The sequence below is a fragment of the Bos indicus x Bos taurus genome, chromosome 18 (assembly GCF_003369695.1).
Source record: "Bos indicus x Bos taurus breed Angus x Brahman F1 hybrid chromosome 18, Bos_hybrid_MaternalHap_v2.0, whole genome shotgun sequence".
Lineage (NCBI taxonomy): Eukaryota > Metazoa > Chordata > Mammalia > Artiodactyla > Bovidae > Bos > Bos indicus x Bos taurus.
Genome location: NC_040093.1, coordinates 4,566,943 through 4,587,954, shown reverse-complemented (window position 1 = coordinate 4,587,954; position 21,012 = coordinate 4,566,943). Strand labels below are relative to the sequence as shown.

The window sequence follows — 21,012 nt, the reverse complement described above, 5'->3', positions numbered from 1 at the left end:
CCGCTTCGAATTCCCTGGATCCACCGGGGCTGGACCCCGGCACTGCTCCTCCGTGTGCCCTCCCCCGCTTGTGCTGTGTCTCTAATAATACACTTTGTACCTGTGTTTTTTTGTTTTTGTTTTTGTTTTTTTAACAGCTTTTTCCTCCTTGAGAAATGCATTTTTCAGTGAGGTCAAGAGCCAGGGGAACCTTGTCTCCAGCCTCTAGCCCCTGGTGGATGAGAGGCTGGGATTCCTGGTTTTCATCCAGGCCTCCCAGGTCCAATTCCTGAGCAAAGAACTAAGACCTTCATTCAACCACCCCTTGAGGCTGTCTCTCGCTTGCTCGCTGTCTCTGAGATCAACCCCTCTCGGTTTCAGAAAATGGGAAGAGCAAATGATTGGTTAACAAACGTTTGCCCCTCTCACAGACAAGTCTTTCAAAGATCAAAACTTCTCTGATAATATCTCTCTTTCTGGCATAGGCACTGTAATCTAAATTATTTTGAGCCAAGAAGGGAGAGGCAAAAGGCTTTCCTTCACGCTGCAACGTCTTAATTGCCTTCAGCTGAAAACAGTCCACAAGCCAGTGGCACATTTTAGAGTGACGCGTTCTCTTTCCCCTCACTTCTCTTCAGCCGCCCTTCCAGTAACGCTGAAGCGTATTCAAGGTTTCATGCCTCAGATACCAAATCTCAGAGCTGGAGAACTTGGCCAATGCGTCCTTCCCCACCTGCTGCCATAACTCCTACGCTCTGTGAAATTGGACTCCAGGACTCAGGGCGGGTGGACATTCTTGACGGCTTGTTGTGTTGTTTTCTCAGCAGATCTGAGCCTCTTCAACTGTGCCTAGGATGCTGCGTCAGTATGTTCACCAATTTGGTCAGAAGCTGATCCGCAGACAGCGGCTGCGGCCCAGGGAGGGACCTGAGAAGCGCACGGCTCGTCGTCTGAACACTCTCGATCTGATTGCCTTGGGTTTGGGTGGCACCCTAGGGAATGGCATGTACATCTTGGTTGGAGAAGTGTCTGTGTATGAGGCTGGACCAGCGATCATCATCTGCTACTTGCTGGCCGGTCTGTCTACTCTTTTGTCTGGCTCTGCTATGCAGAGTTGGCGGCCCGGGTACCACGCTCCGGTTCTGTGTATCTCTACAGCTACGTCACCATGGGTCAGCTGTGTGCCTTCATCACTGGCTGGAACCTCATCCTGTCCTATGTCATGGGTGAGATGATGGGGTGGGGGAAGGTGTGGGGCTTCAGATCAGAAACTCATAGGAGGTACTGGAGTCTTATTAATTTGGGAAAACTTTGTTGTCAACCTTGTGGGGCTGAAGTGGGTTATTGTGGCAGGAAAACCCCACAAGTTCTTTCTACTTAGAACAATCCTGCTTCCTTTAAATGATGGACCAGGAACCGTGAAGGAAGGGAACTGTGGGGAGTGGGTAAGAAGCGGGATGGCCCACAGGCTCATCCCTTCACCTCTTTGAAGTCTCTGCTTAGCTGCTGCCTTTGAGTGAGTTCCCTCTACCCACCCAATTTTTTTTTTTTAATTTTTTTTATTATTGGGTTGTGCTGAGTCTTTGTTGCTGGCACGGGCTGCTCTTCTAGTTTTGGTGTGAGGGCTGCTCATCGCCGTGGCTCCTCTTGTTGTGGCACATGGGCTTAGTTGCCCTGGGACATGCGGAATCTTTCTGGACCAGGGATCAAAACCTGCATGTCCCTGCATTAGCAGGCGGATTCTTAACCACTGCACCACCAGAGAAATCCTGCAACTCAATTCAAAATTTTACCCTCGGGACTTCCCTGGTGGTCCAATGGCTAAGGCTCCGAGCTCACAAAGCAGAGGGCCCAGGTTCGATCCCTGGTCAGGGAACTATATTTCACATGCCACAGAGTTGCATGCAGCAACTAAGACCTGGTATAGCTAAATAAATAATTTTTTTAAAAACAGAGGGACTTTCCTGGTGGTCCAGTGGTTAAGAATCTGCCTGCCAATGCAGGTGACACGGGTTCAATCCCTGATGCAAGAAGATTCCGCATGCCATGGGGTCACTAAGCTTGTGTGCCACAACTACTGAGCCCGCATGCCCTAGGAGCCCATGCTTCACAAGAAGAGAAGCCACAACAGTGAGAAGCCCATGCCCTGCAACTCGGGAGCAGCACCCACTCCCTGCATCTAGAGAAAAGCCCACGTGTGGCAGTGAAGACCCAGTGTGGCCAAGAATAAATGAATCGATAAACAAAATCTTTAAAAAATAAAGAAAAGTAAATAAACCTTCACCCTCATCTTCCAACCTTCATTTTTTTAATTAATTAATTTAATTGGAGGCTAATTATTTACAATATTGTAGTGATTTTTGCCCTACATTCTTCCAACCTTCTTGATCCCACCTTCCAGTTATATTTTTTCTGGCCTCACGTTAATCTCCTGCTAACGTGTTAAATGGACAGACGAGCCTGGCTGGCTACAGTCCAAGGGGTGGCAAAGAGTGGGACACGACTGAGCGACTAAACACAGCACACAGCAATATATTAAATAGTTGAGCTATTTTGTGAGTCATCTGGGTCTACTCTCTTCACTCTATACATAGAAACTTTTTGAGCTTAAGTGATTTGTTGGCTTCTTTCCCCCATGCTTCCCATGACATGGCAGGAGTTCAGTTCATGTCTGTTGATGAATGTTTCTTCCTCTGCTGCTGCAGGCACCGCCTGTGTGTCCAGGGCCTGGAGCGCTGCCTTTGACAGCCTGATTGGGAACCACATCTCTCAGGCGTTCCAGGGAACTTTCTCTCTGAACGTGCCCTACTTCCTGGCCACATATGCAGACTTTTTTGCACTGGGCCTGGTGTTGCTTCTTACAGGTGAGACAGGGTTCAGTGATGGAATGGGCAGAGTAGAGTATGGAAGAGGGGAGCTGGGGTGTAAAAGGCTAGGGGAGGATTAAGGCTGGAATGAAGTGTCTGGGACAAGAGAGACAGGAAGGCAAGACGGACATAGACCATGGTTTTCCACCCTTGGCACTACTGACGTTCTGCATAAAATCATTCTTTGGTGTGTGTGTGGAGTACTGCCCTATTCATTGTAGGTTTTTTTTCAATCATTGTGAGATACTGAGTAGCACCCCTGGTTTTTCCAGGGGTAAAACAGTCAATAGCTCAGTCAGTAAAGAATCTGCCTGTAGTGCAGGAGACCCAGGTTCAATCCCTGGGTCAGGAAGATCCCCTGGAGAAGGAAATGGCAACCCCCTCCAGTATTCTTGAGGGGAGAATCCCATGGATAGAGGAGCCTGGCGGGCTACAGTCCACAGGGTCAAAAGAGTTGGACACGATTCATGACTAAACCACCACCACCCTGGTTTTTACTCACTAGAAAATAATGAAAACCCACCTCCTGAATTACAGCAATCAGAATGTCTCCAGACTTTACCAAGAGTCTCTTGAGAGAGAAAAATCACCCCCACCTGATAATCATTTACTTAGACTTATAAGTTCTTCCATGTACTGACTGAAGATGTTTGAGAGGAAATTCACACAAAATTAACTTTTTTTTTTCTTTTTACTATATCACTCCAGATTCATTGGGATATAATTGAGATTGCAATATTATATAATTTTAAGATGTGCAAAGTGTGATTTGATCAATTGGTTTATTGTGGGATGGTTGCCACAGTAAGAAATTAACCATCTTCAAAGTGGACAATTCAGTGGCACTGAGTACCTTCAAGACCCCAGTTCAATTCCTGGGTCAGGAAGATCCACTGGAGAAGGGATAGGCTACCCACTCCAGTATTCTTGGGCTTCCCTTGTGGCTCAGCTAGTAAAGAATCTGCCTGCAATGTGGGAGACCTGGGTTTGATCCCTGCGATGGGAAAATCCCCTGGAGAAGGGAAAGGCTACCCACTCCAGTATTCTGTCCTGGAGAATTCCATGGACTAAGCCCATGGGGTTGCAAAGAGTCAGACACGATTGAGTGAATTTCACTTTCACTTTCAGTACCTTCACATTGCTATACGACCATTACCTGCTTCTAGTTCCAAATTTTTTCATTGCAAGAAAAGGGAAACCTGTACACACTGAGCAATCACTGTCCACCTTCCACTCACCCGCAAACACCAGCCTCTGACAACCGCTCGTCTGTTCTCTGTCTCTGTGGATTTAGTTATTTTGGATGTCTCTTCTTCCATGTTCCCCCACAGGATTACTGTTTCTGGGAGCTCGTGAGTCAACCCTGGTTAACAAAGTGTTCACTGGCTTGAACCTTTTGGTTCTCAGCTTCACCATCCTCTCTGGCTTCATTAAGGGAGACCCGCACAACTGGAAGCTCACGGAAGAGGACTACAGATTAGCCACATCTGGATCCAGTGACACCTATAGGTCAGGACGGTGCTCTTGGTCACACTAATGCCTGTGTGTTTGATGCAGAGCTGGGAATAAGCTGAGGAGGTACTTCCCTGGTGGCTCAGATGGTAAAGCATCTGCCTACAATACAGGAGACCTGGGTTCAATCCCTGGGTTGGGAAGATCTCCTGGAGAAGGCAATGACAACCCACTCCAGTACTCTTGCCTGGAAAATCCCATGGACGGAGGAGCCTGGTAGGCTACAGTCCATGGGGTCACTAAGAGTCGGACACGACTGAGCGACTTCACTTTCACTTTTCTTTCAATGACTTTGGGGCTGACGAATCTAGATGATATGAATCCTGGGGCCCAGGGCTTGTGAAGTTAACTGAGGAGTCCAGTGGAGATGGGTGAACACACCTCACCCACGTTCTTTCTTGCTCCTTCTCTCAACACAGCTTGGGGCCTCTGGGTTCTGGAGGGTTTCTGCCTTTTGGCTTTGAAGGGATTCTCCAGGGAGCAGCAACGTGTGTCTATGCCTTTGTTGGCTTTGATGTCATTGCTACTACAGGTAACACGGTCGCTGGGTGTCTTATTGAGAGTCTGGGCAGGTCGGGCTGCCCTTGGGCGCAGGGGTTGGGAGAAGGTTAGACTGAGTTTGGAGGTGCAAGGGGAAATTGGATTTTGTGCTTACATTCCAGTGTGTTTACTGACCCTGTACTCCACCCATCTTGCAGGGAAAGAGGTCCAAAATCCTCGTCGCTCCATCCCCCTGGGCATCGTGATCACTATCTTTATCGGCTTTTTGGCGTATTTTGGTGTCTCAGCGGCACTCACCCTCATGGTGCCCTACTACCAGATTCAACCCCAGAGCCCCTTGCTGCAGGCTTTCCTCCATGTCGGGTGGAACCCTGCCCGATATGTCGTGGCTGTTGGCACCCTCTGTGCTCTTACATCCAGGTCAGTGTCACAGGTTTTTAATCCACCCACTGTGGGATTATCAGGGGTCGTAGTCCTTGGGTTGAGAGACAACAGGAAAAGACTTGTGACCCCAGGAAGACAGGGAACAGAAGCCCTGGTCTCTCCTGCTTCTCCACATCCTCACATGTTTCCATTTCCTGTCCCAGCCTCCTGGGTACCATGTTCACCATGCCTCGGTTGATCTACGTAATGGCAGAGGATGGGCTCCTTTTCCGAGGACTTGCCCGACTCCATGGCCACAGAGGAACCCCCATCTGGGCCATCTTGGTTTCTGGAATGCTTGCAGGTGTATAAACAAAATCCACTCCTTCTTTGATCAATTTTCTTGACTTGTATGTATCCACAGTCTCACTCTCTTCTCCCACTTCGTTTGTGCCCTGATTTTAGCGGTCCTGGCTCTACTCTTGGAGCTGATCGATCTTGTGTACCTTGTGTCAATTGGGACCCTGCTTGCTTACTCCCTGGTGGCCTTTTCAGTCCTTGTCCTCAGGTAAGGCTTCTCTACCCCTTGCCTGGGGGTCTTTGACTCATGGGGATTGATGCAGAGATAATTCTCTTCTTCCTTCCTGCTATCTTGTAAATGTCCTGCTATCATTAAATTGGGAAATGACAGATTAGTCTGGGTAATGTTGGATGAGTAGGGGCTATCATTAATATTGCCTTGATATTTCTGATTCAGGTATCAACCAGAACAGAATTTCAGCAAGAATGAGAAAAAAGATGATGAAATTGATATTTCACAGTGGGAAGCAAGTCCTTCAGAACCTGCATCAGAAGCAGGAACTTCAAGGACTCTAAAGACTCTGTGGTTCCCTACCAGCACCACCCCCACTGTGAAATCTGGCCAGATTGTCTATGGATGTGCCTTCCTGCTTGGTGAGCAGTGGGACTTCTCTTTGACTGTATTCCGCAATTGACAGCATGGAGAAGGCAGTGTGTTTTGAGCAATTGAGGAGTCTTGGAGATACGATGGCCCTTCCTGAGGTGGGCAGCCTGGGGAGGGGTGTGGCACAAGGTCCTGACATCTTTGTCTTCTGGGTCCAGCCTGTTCTCCTCCTTGACCCTTGCAGTTCTCCTGCTGATAATCCTGAGCCTGGTCCTGGCCCAGTGGCCCAGCCAGGTGTTCTCTGGAGACCCCGTGCTCACAACAGTGGCTGTGCTGCTGCTGCTGCTCATCACTGGGGTCATGGCCATCATCTGGAGGCAGCCCCAGGACCCCACTCCTCTTCACTTCAAGGTAGGTGACCTCATGTGCCCACAGTGTCCACCTTGAGTGAAGGAGGTCTGCGTCCTTTGCGGTCTAAGCGTCCTTCGCTGGACCAGGAATGACAGGAATTGCTAAAACCACTGGACTCTTCCCTGATCCACACTCAGTGCTTTATGCACACAATCTCAGTAGGCACTGAACACACAGGCTGAGTAGAATGGGAGTCTTCTGACACATATGGGGTGCAGTCTCCTTCTCAGACATCTGGGGTGTGTCCAGGGATGAACTGACTCTGCCCACAGGTGCCTGCTCTGCCTGTCCTCCCACTGGTGAGCATCTTTGTGAACATCTACTTGTTGATGCAGATGAACACTGGGACCTGGGTCCTATTTGGCATTTGGATGGTGATTGGTAAGTGCCTTCCTTGGAAAATGAGTGACTGAACTCAAGTGTCTTCCTACCACCTCTCCCAGAAACTGTGTCAGACACTGAAATAGGAGGGCTAATGGGATTTTTAAGTGAGGAGAGCACCTACTTTTCTTTCTCATCATCTCATTTCCCTCCTAGGATTTGCCATATACTTTGGATATGGGATCCGACACAGCTTGGAGGAGAACAATGATCAACAGCCACCAGACTCCACCTCCCAAATGCTGGACCAAAACATGCCCAATGATGAATCAGGTTAACCATAAGAAACTGATACCGTATGGAATCCTTTCACACACTGGAGGTATCTTCCCATTCAAGGGTGACTTTGAGCCTCTATGGAGTCTGAAGGTGAAATGCAGTGACAGCCATGTGCCACCATATAGAATGACTTTACTGTTGAATAATTTTTAAGTAAACTTTTCAAAACATCATATGTATACAGAAAAGCACATGCTTCATAAGTGGGCAGCAAGATTAATTTTCACAAAGAAAGTACAACTATTAACTAAAAGTGAAAGTGAAGTCGCTCAGTCCTGTCCGACTCTGCGATTTTCCAGGCAAGAATACTGGAGTGGGTTGCCATTTCCTTCTCCAGGAGATCTTCCCAACCCAGGGCTTGAACCCGAATTGTAAGCAGATGCTTTACCATCTGAGCCACCAGGGAAGTCCTAACTATTAACTAAAGGAAGTAATAAAATATCAATGGGCATATAGGAGGCAGCTTCTTATGCCTATTTCCAGTGAAAACACAGAGATTGTGACCTGGAAAGAAATACAGGTAACCATACTTTGTGTCTAGAGTTGTGGGAATGACCAACTAAAATAGAGTGAAATGTCTGAAATACCATGTTTTCAGTTATAGGAGATGAGACATATAATCAAAGAATCTCATGTATATGTAATGTTTTATGTGCCCCAAGAGGGAGAAAATTTTATTTAGCAGATCTTATCACAGTGAATGTACAGTATTCATATGGAAAAAAATTTTTTGCCCAACTAATTAAAATGGAAAATTGGACTTTAAAGCCATGTCTGATCTATGAGTGGTGCATGTTATGTTGCAGGAGAAGGTAAATACAGAGAGAAATTGGGAAGAGGAGAGAGAAGGCTGGGAGGTGGTGAAGGGGTTCTGTGAGATGAGAAGGAGTTCCCTTCATTGGATCTCACTTTCAAATGAAAATCATGAAGTGATGGATGTAGGTGGGCATCTCATGGAAAGCCGTGAAGGATTTTCAAAATGATTATTCTTAGTGTAGATCAGCTAGGAGGATAAAACAGTTGGCTGAAGCAGGTCAGGAGACACAGCAAATCATTAACAGGTTATTCCTCTAATATTCAAGAAAATTAGAGATACCAAGGGAACATTTCATGCCAAGGTGGGCTCGATAAAGGACAGAAATGGTATGGACCTAACAGAAGCAGAAGATATTAAGAAGAGGTGGCAAGAATACACAGAAGAACTGTACCAAAAAGATCTTCACGACCCAGATAATCATGATGGTGTGATGACTCACCTAGAGTCAGACATCCTGGAATGTGAAGTCAAGTGGGCCTTAGAAAGCATCACTACGAACAAAGCTAGTGGAGGTGATGGAATTCCAGCTGAGCTACTTCAAATCCTGAAAGATGATGCTCTGAAAGTGCTGCACTCAATATGCCAGCAAATTTGGAAAACTCAGCAGTGGCCACAGGACTGGAAAAGGTCAGTTTTCATTCCAATCCCAAAGAAAGGGAATGCCAAAGAATGCTCAAACTGCTGCACAATTGCACTCATCTCACATGCTAGTAAAGTAATGCTCAAAATTCTGCAAGCCAGGCTTTAGCAATACGTGAACCATGAACTTCCAGATGTTCAAGCTGGTTTTAGAAAAGGCAGAGGAACCAGAGATCAAATTGCCAACATCCGCTGGATCATAGAAAAAGCAATAGAGTTCCAGAAGAACATCTATTTCTGCTTTATTGACTATGCCAAAGCCTTTGACTGTGTAGATCACAATAAACTGTGGAAAATTCTGAAAGAGATGGGAATACCAGACCACCTGACCTGCCTCTTGAGAAACCTGTATGCAGGTCAGGAAGCAACAGTTAGAATTGGACATGGAACAACAGACTGGTTCCAAATAGGAAAAGGAGTTCGTCAAGGCTGTATATTGACACCCTGTTTATTTAACTTATATGCAGATTACATCATGAGAAATGCTGGGCTGGGAGAAGCACAAGCTGGAATGAAGATTTCTGGGAGAAATATCAATAACCTCAGATATGCAGATGACACCACCCTTATGGCAGAAAGTGAAGAGGAACTAAAGAGCCTCTTGATGAAAGTGAAAGAGGAGAGTGAAAAGGTTGGCTTAAAGGTCAACATTCAGAAAACTAAGATCATGGCATCTGGCCCCATCACTTCATGGGAAGTAGATAGGGAAACAGTGGAAACAGTGTCAGACTTTATTTTGGGGGTCTCCAAAATCACTGCAGATGGTGATTGCAGCCATGAAATTAAAAGACGTTTACTCCTTGGAAGGAAAGTTATGACCGACATAGATAGCATATTCAAAAGCAGAGACATTACTTTGCCAACAAAGGTCCGTCTAGTCAAGGCTATGGTTTTTCCAGTGGTCATGTATGGATGTGAGGGTTGGACTGTGAAGAAAGCTGAGTGCCGAAGAATTGATGCTTTTGTTTTTTTGCTGTTGTTGTTGTTACTTTATTATTTTATTATTATTATTATTATTTACTTTACAATAATATATTGGTTTTGCCACACATCAACATGCATCTGCCATGGGTGTACACGTGTTCCCCATCCTGAACCCCCCTCCCTCCTCCCTCCCTATACCATCCTTCTGGGTTATCCCAGTGCACCAGTCCCAAGCTTCCTGTATCCTGCATCAAACCTGGACTGGCGATTTGTTTCTTATATGATATTATACATGTTTTAATGCCGTTTTCCCAAATCATCCCCCCCTCCACACACACAGAGTCCAAAAGACTGTTCTATACATCTCTTTTGCTGTCTCCCATACAGGGTTGTCATTACCATCTTTCTAAATTCCATTTATATGCATTAGTATACTGTATCGGTGTTTTTCTTTCTGGCTTACTTCACTCTGTATAATAGGCTCCAGTTTCATCCACCTCATTAGAACTGATTCAAATGTATTCTTTTTAATGGCTGAGTAATACTCCATTGTGTATATGTACCACAGCTTTCTCATCCATTCGTCTGCTGATGGACATCTAGGTTGCTTCCATGTCCTGGCTATTATAAACAGTGCTGCAATGAACATTGGGGTACACGTGTTCTTTTCAATTCTGGTTTCCTCAGTGTGTATGCCCAGCAGTGGGATTGCTGGGTCATATGGCAGTTCTATTTCCAGTGTTTTAAGGAATCTCCACACTGTTCTCCATAGTGGCTGTACTAGTTTGCATTCCCACCAACAGTGTAAGAGGGTTCCCTTTTCTCCACACCCTCTCCAGCATTTATTGCTTGTAGACTTTTGGATCGCAGCCATTCTCACTGGTGTGAAATGGTACCTCATTGTGGTTTTGATTTGCATTTCTCTGATAATGAGTGATGTTGAGCATCTTTTCATGTGTTTGTTAGCCATCAGTATGTCTTCTTCGGAGAAATGTCTATTTAGTTCTTTGGCCCATTTTTTTTATTGGGTCGTTTATTTTTCTGGAATTGAGCTGTAGGAATTGCTTGTATATTTTTGAGATTAGTTGTTTGTCAGTTGCTTCATTTGCTATTATTTTCTCCCATTCTGAAGGCTGTCTTTTCACCTTGCTTATAGTCTCTTTTGTTGTGCAGAAGCTTTTAATTTTAATTAGGTCCCATTTGTTTATTTTTGCTTTTATTTCCAATATTCTGGGAGGTGGTTCATAGAGGATCTTGCTCTGATGTATGTCGGAGAGTGTTTTGCCTATGTTCTCTTCTAGGAGTTTTATAGTTTCTGGTCTTATGTTTAGATCTTTAATCCATTTTGAGTTTATTTTTGTGTATGGTGTTAGAAAGTGTTCTAGTTTCATTCTTTTACAAGTGGTTGACCAGTTTTCCCAGCACCACTTGTTAAAGAGATTGTCTTTTCTCCATTGTATATTCTTGCCTCCTTTGTCAAAGGTAAGGTGTCCATAGGTGCGTGGGTTTATCTCTGGGCTTTCTATTTTGTTCCATTGATCTATATTTCTGTCTTTGTGCCAGTACCATACTGTCTTGATGACTGTGGCTTTGCAGTAGAGCCTGAAGTCAGGCAGGTTGATTCCTCCAGTTCCATTCTTCTTTCTCAAGATTGCTTTGGCTATTCGAGGTTTTTTGTATTTCCATACAAATTGTGAATTTGTTCTCGCTCTGTAAAAAATACCGTTGGTAGCTTGATAGGGATTGCATTGAATCTATAGATTGCTTTGGGTGAATTTATGCTTTTGAACTGTGGTGTTGGAGAAGACTCTTGAGAGTCCCTTGGATGCAAGGAGATCCAACCAGTCTATTCTAAAGGAGATCAGTCCTGGGTGTTCATTGGAAGGACTGATGCTGAAGCTGAAACTCCAATACTTTGGCCACCTCAGGCGAAGAGGTGACTCATTGGAAAAGACCCTGATGCTGGGCAGGATTGGGGGCAGGAGGAGAAGGGGACGAGAGAGGATGAGATGGCTGGATGGCATCACCGACTTGATGGACATGAGTTTGAGTAAACTCCGGGAGTTGGTGATGGACAGGGAGGCCTGGTGTGCTGCGATTCATGGGGTCGCAAAGAGTCGGACACGACTGAGTGACTGAACTGAATTGAACTGAACTGATTCATAAAATGGGTGGTTCCCACAGGGCAGGGAGTCAGTGAGTGGTTGTGAGCAGGGCAACAAGATGAGGAAGGGGTTTGGGAGATGACTGAGGGTCTGCTGTCTTTCCAGGGACAGGGGTACAACGTGGACACCCTCCAGGCTTTACATATTCCTCTCCCACACCCCATACCTCCTCACTTTACTGCCCACATGAGCCTGGAAAAGTCACCTAACCTTCCCTCTAACCCTCTAAAAGCTTAGCAAAGAAGTGGAGAAATAAGACACAGGATGACTCCTTACATAATCTATGTAAGATTGGAATTTCAGAGCTGAGGTGTTTGTCTCTGTTGATGGAAAATTAAATAACAACCATGGTAAGAAAAAAGAAAAGAGAATTTTGGTTATTTCCATAACACAGAATTTTAAGTTAATATATTAAATTTTAAGATAACTTATGACTGATAACAATTTACTGCTGCTGCTGCTGCTGCTAAGTCGCTTCAGTCGTGTCCGACTCTTCGACCTCATAGACAGCAGCCCACCAGGCTCCCCTGTCCCTGGGATTCTCTAGGCAAAAACACTGGAGTGGGTTGCCATTTCCTTCTCCAATTCATGAAAGTGAAAAGTGAAGTTGCTCGGTCGTGTCCGACTCTTAGTGACCCCATGGACTGTAGCCCACCAGGCTCCTCTGTCCATGGGGTTTTCCAGGCAAGAGTACTGGAGTGGTGTGCCACTGCCTTCTCCAGCTAGGATATATCAAATCACTGTGGACTGTGACCGCAGCCATGAAATTAAAAGATGCTTGCTCCTTGGAAGAAAGGCTATGACAAACCTAGACAGTGTATTAAAAAACAGAGACATTACTTTGCCAACAAAGGTCCATCTAGTCAAAGCTATGCTTGGCAAAGAAGTAGAGAGATAAAACACAGGATGAGTCCTTACATAACCTATGTAAGATGGGAATTCCAGAGGTGAGGTGTTTGGCTCTGTTGATAGAAAATTAAATGGCAATTGAGGTAAGAAAAAGGAGAGTTTTGGCTATTTCCATGACATTTAATATTTCAAGATAATAATTAGAATTATGACTGATAACAATATGCTGAGACATATTAGGCTTTTTACAATTTCACATAGTTTTTTAGAAAAAAAAGATCGATAACATTTATCCTTCCAATATCACCTTAGAAGGTTCATCATCACTTACTTGACTGTGATAGCTATGTAATGATATTTGCCAATTTTCCTAATTATAATGGGTTCAATATATTTCTCTGAGATGTTGTGGGGGCTCACTGAAAAATCCCCAAATTAGCTAGAGGTCAAAAAAATATTTCACTTATAGTATTATTTGGGAGTGACTTCCCTGGTGATCCAATGCTCTCAAAGCACAGGGTTCAAGTTTGATCCCTGGTCAGGAAATTAGATCCCACATCATAATGCAACTAAGATTTACCATGGCCAAATAATTTGTGTGTGTGTATGTGTGTGTGTGTGGTAAAGGAATTTGATTTGGGAAGATTTTCAAAGATAGCACAACTTCTTTTTTTTTTTTTTTTTTTTACCCTGTCTGCAACTTGCAGAATCTTAGTTCCCAGACCAGGGATATATAAGCCAGGCCCCCCTGCTGTGAACCCCTGGACCACCAGGGAAATCCTCCACAAATTTTCTATAACTTCCTTTATTACACTCAGATTTTCAGTGTTCTGCTTCTCCCCTCCCCCATTTTAATGTCACTTTAGGACAAAATTACTTCCTTTCCCTTTAACAAAATACACATTCATCCTTATAACTTTAAAAAAATTTCCTTGAACACAAATATATTTTCCTTATTAATTTCAGTAGTTTTAATGACACATATTAATCAGACTTCTTAACATTTGTGCTTAGTTGCTCAGTCATGTTTGACTCTTCGCAACTCCATGGACGGTAGCCCGCCAGGCTCCTCTGTCCATGGGATTTCCCAGGCAAGAATACTGGAGTGGGTTGCCATTTCCTTACCCAGAGGATCATTCTCAACTCAGGGATCAAACCCCCATCTCTTGTGTCTCCTGCATTGCAGGCAGACTCCTTATGCAGTGAGCCATTCGTAAAACCCCATAGCAATTCTAATTACTAGTGAAAACTAAATAAGTAATTGTGAACTGTTGGTTATATCAGTATTTCTTTTTAATTGAAGTAGACTTGTTTTACAGTATTATATTAATAATAGTTTCAGGTGCGTAGTTTCACCAATTACACTCCGTCAAAAGTTATTACACAATAAGGGTGACAATTCCGTGTACTCTACGACCTATCCTTGCTGCTTATCTATTGTATACATGGTATAATACTTTGTATCTCTGAATCCCGTATCCCTAATTTGATCCTGCCTCCTTTCCTCTCTTTGGCCACCTGATGCGAAGAACCGACTCATTGGAAAGACTTTGATGCTGGGAGAGATTGAGGGCAAAAGGAGAAGGGAGTGACAGAGGATGAGATGGTTAGATAGCATCACCAACTCAATAGACACGAATTGGGAGCAAACTCCAGGAAATAGTGGAGGACAGAGATAGTGCTGCAGTCCATGGGGTCACAAAGAGTCAGACGCGACTTAGCGACTGAACAAAAACAACCTTCCCTCGCACCACTGGTAACCACTAATTTGTTTTCTGGATCTGTGAGTCTGTTTCTCCTTTGATACATTTACTTGTATTATACAAATGACAGTAACTGTAAGAATATTGAATCACTATGCCATACACCTGAAACTAATATAAACCAACTATATTTCAATAACCAAAGAACAAATAGACATCCATTCAGGAAGAAAAGCACCTTTTGAAAAAGTTGGGGTGGTTTTTCTGCCATACAAAGAAGTGAACCAGCTACAGGTATACATATGTCCCCTCCGCCTTGAACTCCCCCCTCCCCCCATCCCACCCTCCAGGTCATCACAGAGCACTGAGCCAAGCTCCCTGAGCTAGACAGCAGCTTCCCACTAGCCATCAGCCTTACACACACTAGTGTACATATGTCAGTGCTACTCTCTCAGTTCGTCTCACCCTCCCCTTCCCCCACCTGGGCTCATATGTCTGTTCTCTCGCCCTGTGTCTCTGTTCCTGCTCTGCACACAGGCTCATCTTTTCTTGATTCCATCCATATACATTAATATATGATATTTGTCTTTCTCTTCCTCACTTACTTCACTCTGTATGACAGACTCTAGGTCCATCCGTATCACTACAAATAACCCAGTCTCGTTTCTTTTTGTGGCTGAGTGATAGTGCATTGTACCTATGTGCCACATCTTCTCTACCCATCACAGTTAGGTTGCTTCCATGTGCTGGCGACCGCAAACAGTGCTGGAATAAACATTGGGGTACTTGTGTCTTTCTGAATTGTTTTTCTCGTGGTATGCACTCAGTAGTGGGATTGCTGGATCATGTGGTAGTTCTGTTTTTTACAGAACCTCCGTGCTGTTCTCCGTCGTGGCTGTATCAGTTTACATTCCCACCAACAGCGCGAGAGGGTTCCCTTTTCTCCACATCCTCTCCAGCATTTACTGTTGGCAGACTTATGATGATGGCCATTCTGATTGGTGTGAGGTGATACCTCGTTGTAGTTTTGATTTCCATTTCTCTGATAATGAGCGATGTTGAGCATCTTTTTTTTCATGTGTTTGTTGGCCATCTGTGTGTCTTCTTTGGAGAAATGTCTGTTTAGGTCTCCTGCCCATTTTCTGGATTGGGTTGGAAAAGTACCTCTGTGAGTGTGGTGGGACTTAGCTCCATGTGCCCAAAGAGCCCTGGGGGAGTCTTGTCTGTCTGTGGATATGGGTCACAGGCTGGCAGACCTCACTATGGGCTGCAGAACCTGCAGAGCCAGGGAACCTGCCCGGACCTCTCTGGGGGCGGAGGCGTAACCTGGAGAACAGTAACAAAAGAGAAAATTCGCAGAAGGTCAGCCTTCACTAGGGAAGAGACTGGCACTCCAAAAAAGGATCAAAGAAAAAGTAGCAGAACCACCGCCCCACAACCCCCCAAACACACACACACACACACACACAAGGAAACATCTCACGGGGCTGATCTCCCATCACAGAAAAGCAAAGAGCCCAGTGAGTGTCCAGTTAGCCTAGTTCTGAGGACACTGCTGGCGACATCTGTGTCTCTACAGCAGCCTCCACAGTGCTGAGAGGGGACCTCCATGAGGAAGGAGAGGAAGGGTACTGGCAAAGAGGCCGATCAACATTTCAAAGGGCGTGAAAGGGATTGCTCTCAACAGGGAACCCAAACACATGCCTCCTTGAGCACCACAGCCGGGAATCTACCTCCTGCGTCCACAGGCATCCTCAGTGCCCCGAGTGCTTGACCCACACTTCCCCCCGCTCTCCAGGGGCTCCTTGTGGGACTCTCCCCCTGCAGCCCCCAGGGGAGCCGGGGGAGACAAGGAGCGGGCTCAGACAACCGCCCCCCCCCCCCCGCCCTCCGCCCCCGCCCCCCGCTCTGGGCGAGGGGGCCCGCAAACTGGAGCCCTAGCGCCACCTTCTGGAAATCCAGACACAGCTTTCCAGGAGGCAGCCTGGTGGGTTGTCAGAACAGAGAGACAGAAAAGCTAAGAGTTCTCCCACAAGACGGAGCAAGAAAAGTGGAGTAGGTACACCGCCATCGTTAAAAGAATACCCCAGCTGAAGGTAACCAGCAAAGATTGAAGATGTCTGCTACTTCAAATGAGAGAGCGCCAATGGAAAACTACCAAAAAAAGCATGAAACGTTAAAGAAACACGCCATCACAAAAAGAATATAACCTGTTTCCAATAAGCTACAACATGGATGAACCTGTGGACATTTTACTAGGTGAAACAAGCCTGATAGAAAATGAAATATATTGAATGACTCCCCTGAAGTACCTAACAATGGTCAGAGCGATAGAGACAGGAAGTAGAGTGGTGATTACCAACAACTGTGGAGGAGAAAGGGGGAATTTTTGTTGAATGTGTACAGTTTTGGTTTTGCAAGATGAAAAAAAGTTCTGGAGTTTGGTTGCCCAAAATGTGAATGTTCTTAACACTTCTGAATTGGACACTTAAAATGGTTAAAATGCTAAATTATACATTATGTGTAATTTACTATAATAAACACCATCTCCGAACCACCCCCTGGGGGTAACCGCAGAAGAGTCAAGGGCTGATAACAACACTGCAGGTGTTTCCCAGCCCACCCCCACCCCAACAACCCAGGGGTGAGGACCGTCTTCTGCGCTCAGGACTCCCGGCTTGGGTTCTTGGAGATGTCCCAGCTCCAGCCTCCCTGACTGACCCAGTGCTCCAGGCTCTGCTCCAAGGATCCAGTAAGTCTCGGGTCACCCTCTTCTGTGGGAGACTGGGCGCTGAGTTCGCATCGTCCCAAGGAGACCTCTGCAACCCCAGAGTGCAAGGGGTCATAGTAGCTCCAGCCTGAGGGTGGAAAAACCCGTTTTACAGATGAAAGCAGGAGCTGGTGTCTGCGCTGTGTGTGTGTGTGTGTGTGTGTGTGTGTGTGTGTGTGTGTGTATGTGTGTGTGTGTAAGGAAGGGTGGGGCGAGATTGGATCAGTGCCTTGAGGCTCTAAGACAATTTTTACTGTTGTTCATATAATATTAGAGATCACCCTTATATAAGGTTTATGATGTAGGGTTGGTGATCATGCCCTAGAATAGGTTTTATGATTTCAATCTCTTTTTACTCTGGGCCCTTCGAATCTATGGGTTCTTCCTTTTCTGCAGATATTGGGGTAACTGTAAGGGACTTGAACACCCAGATTTAGGTATGTGTAAAGAATAAACGCATGATGACTTACATTCATTCACTTCTGGGTTTGCTATGCCCAAGTTTTATTATTTATCATGGGCAGTACTTTTTTTTAAATGGTGGTAAAATACACAGAGAGCTTCCCAGGCGGCTCAGTGCTAAAGAATCTGCCTGCCAATGCAGGGGAGGCAGGTTCAAGATCCTTGGCCTGGGAACTAAGGTCCTACATGCCCGCAGCTCCTGAGCCCACAGGGCCTGGAGCCCGCAGGCCACCACTGAAGGGAAGCCCACAGGGAGCCTGCCACAAACAGTCTGCACGCTGCAACTAGGATCAGGGCCTGCATGCTAACTCGCTACAGTAGTGTCTGACTCTTTGCGACCCTGTGGACTCTAACTCTCCAGGTTCCTCTGTCCATGGGATTCTCCAGGCAAGAATACTGAGGGGATCTTCCTCACCCAGGTATCAAACACCGGTCTCCTGCATTGCAGGCGGGTTCTTTACTGACTGCCACCAGGGAAGCCCCTAGGCTCAGAGACAGTTTGGCAATTGAGGCTCAGACGCTCCCCTGAGCTAAGGATAAGGAGGTAGGGATCTGAGGCCTCAACGGGGAGGAAAACAACTTACAGGAGGTCAGGGAACAGCTGCTTGCTCCTCCAGGCAGGCAAGTCCTTTTGAGATTAAAAGCTGTTCTCTGGTAATAGCTCTCTTCCTGGCGTAGGTCCCCTAATATAATTATTTTGAGCAGTTAAAGGAGAGACAGAGAACTTCTCCTGAGTCCGCTGGGTCTGAATCGCCTTCAGCTCAAAACAACCCATATCCAAAGTAGGACATTTTGGGGAGATGTGTTCTCCTCCTCCTCACATCTCTTCAAGTAAGTCTCCCAGTAACTTTGAAATATGTTAAAAGTGTTGTTTATGTGTGAAGAAACCAAAGTTCAGAGACGGACAACTCGCCAAATGTGTCCTTATATCACCCTCTTCCCCTCGTTCCATTGCTTCATGGAATTGGACTCCCAAGGCCAAGGGCGGATGGATATTCTTTTTTTTTTTTCTTTTATTGAAGTAAAGTTGATGTCTAATGTTGTGTTAATTTCAGCTGTACAGCAAAGTGATTCAGTTCTGTATAGAGTTTTCATATTTTAAAAAATATTTATTTGTCTGAGCCAACGCTTAGTTGTGGTGTATGGAATCTAGTTCTCTGACCCAGGATGGGACCTGGGTCCCTTGATTTGGAGCGTGGAGTCTTAGCTCCTGGCCCACCAGGGAAGTCCTTCTTTTTCATATTCTGTTCCTATGGTTTATCACAGGATACTGAGTAGAGTTTCCTGGTCTCCACGGTAGGACTGTGTTGTTTAGGATGACATTCCTGAGGACTTTGTGTCTCGCTTTCTCAGCAGATCGTACCCTCCTCAGCTGTGTCTAGGATGCTGCATCCGTATGTTCACCAGTTTGTTCAGAAGCTGGTCACGGGCGGCCGCTGGAGCCCATAGAGAAGTCTGACAGTCCCATGGCTCATCAGAACACTCCACATTTTCAATACGGGATCCGACACAGCTCGGAGAACAATGAGAGGGCTGGTGCCTTATGGACGGTGCCAATAAATAATTTCTCTGAGAGATAAGGACTGATACAGAATGGATTGAGTCAGACGACCTGAAATCTACCTGGGCCACATCTAATGGAAGTTCTCGGCTTAATTCTCACTTATGATCTTACGAATTCTACCAGCTTTGTTATTTGTGTTTCTCCTGTTTCGCAAAATTGTTGTTTCTTCCACTACTGGCCTCTGATAAAATGATGATGTGTAGTTTCATATGAGATCAGTGCCGGTAACCATGTAATTCTAAATGTTGGGAGAAGCAACAAGAGAGAGTATTTTCCTGGACCTATTTTCCTGGACCATAATGGTCATGAATTGCCTCCCAATGGTCATGAATTGCCTCCCAAACCGTTGTTGAATTTATGACCATACAGGAGCCCTGCCGACTGGAAACTGGCACTTGCCATCTACCTCTACAAGGATTAAATCAGGAGCTGCTGCAGCTGCTGACTTTCAACACCCGCTGAGAGGAGTTTAGGGCAGAGATAAGGAATGAAGCAGTCTGTGCACTGGGAAAACTGGCAGAACAGGCCGTCAGGGAGTTAGACACTTTCAGAAGACTTTTTAAAATTTATTTTCAATCAGAAGATTGTTTCTTTACAATGTTCTGTTGGTTTCTGCCGTACAACAACGTGAACCAGCCATAGGTATACATGTGTCCCCTCCCTCTTGAACCTCCCTCTCACCCACCCCCCATCCCACCCCTCTAGGTTGTCACAGAGCACCGGGTTGAGCTCCCTGTGTTACGCAGCAACTTCCCATTAACTGTCTATTTTGCATGTGGTAATGTATATGATTGGGGGCTTCCCTGGTGGCTCAGATGGTAAAGGATCTGCCTGCAATGCAGGAGACCCGGGTTCCATCTCTGGGTCAGGAAGATCCCCTGGAGAAGAGAATGACAACCCACTCCAGTATTCTTGCCTGGAGCATCCCAAGGACAGAGGAGCCTGGAGGGCTGCAGTCCACGGGGTCACAAAGAGTTGGACACGACTGAAGTGACTTAGCACACACAGCGCATATATTTCAGTGCTACTCTATCAATTTGTCCCACCCTCTCCTTCCTCCACTGTGTCCACAAGTCAGGAGAAAATCTTATGAGCCCTGATTCTTCCATCTTCGCATACGTAGACAAACACTGACATCACTAATGGTGGCACCTGCTTTGGCTATTGGGGAGAAAACTACAGTTAAAAGTCAAAATGAAGTCGCTGCGGTGCAGACATCTGAGGAAATAGCTAGGTGACGCTGGCTGTGATCTCAGACAAGTCCTTGCATTGCCAAAAATGAGTTTTCTGAGTTGCATCAGACTAGGATGCCACATCCATTCACAGAACAATGTCTGCTGGCAGCTAGTAACTGCAACCTTACTTTTTCAAGGTCTCTTCTTGTACGTAGAACATTGTTAGACAAGGAAATTGCTTTGGCCCCTTTAATTTTGTCTCAGGTGGTTTCTCGGAAGCTCCGTGATTAGCAACTGCTTGAAACTGCACTTTGGAACTCAGGGAAGGTTGTGGAGACTGGAGTCTGCCTACAAGAAACAGGGGACAGAAATAACGCCCAGGAGCCCCATACTGCACTGAAGCAGGATCTAGGTAAGCTCCAGGCTGGGCATTCACAATTAGACTCCTGTTTACATTTCCTGAGGAAGGAGGCAGGTGGGCACTTGGCTAGACATTTACAACCAGCCTCCTGTTGGCAACTTCAAGATGGAAATGACAAGAACAGAGTAAGTAGCTGGACTTTGTCTCCTGTGGACACTTAAGATAACAATCAGGGCAGGGCTAAACTCTATTTGATTAAAAGATCAAGAGGTCACATATTTCCTACCCTTGGGACTGGGAGACTCTGCACATCCCCAGAAAGGCTCCTTGGAGGTCAAAAAGAAGGGGGCACCATCCCATAATAGGTGATGTCAAGGACCCCCTCA

The 21,012-nt window shown here is 45.7% G+C and overlaps 1 protein-coding gene across 1 annotated transcript; it reads left to right on the top strand.

Moving 5' to 3' along the window:
* Window positions 1-777: 777 nt before the first annotated feature.
* Window positions 778-7,964, top strand: LOC113876035 (cationic amino acid transporter 3-like). The gene is given in 12 exon segments (XM_027514835.1): window positions 778-1,077; window positions 1,080-1,205; window positions 2,685-2,843; window positions 4,178-4,355; window positions 4,778-4,890; window positions 5,057-5,279; window positions 5,447-5,586; window positions 5,688-5,790; window positions 5,980-6,176; window positions 6,371-6,537; window positions 6,810-6,918; window positions 7,075-7,964. Coding segments are annotated over 12 exon segments (1,881 nt in total). The 5' UTR covers window positions 778-833; the 3' UTR covers window positions 7,197-7,964.
* The last annotated feature ends 13,048 nt before the right edge of the window (window positions 7,965-21,012 follow it).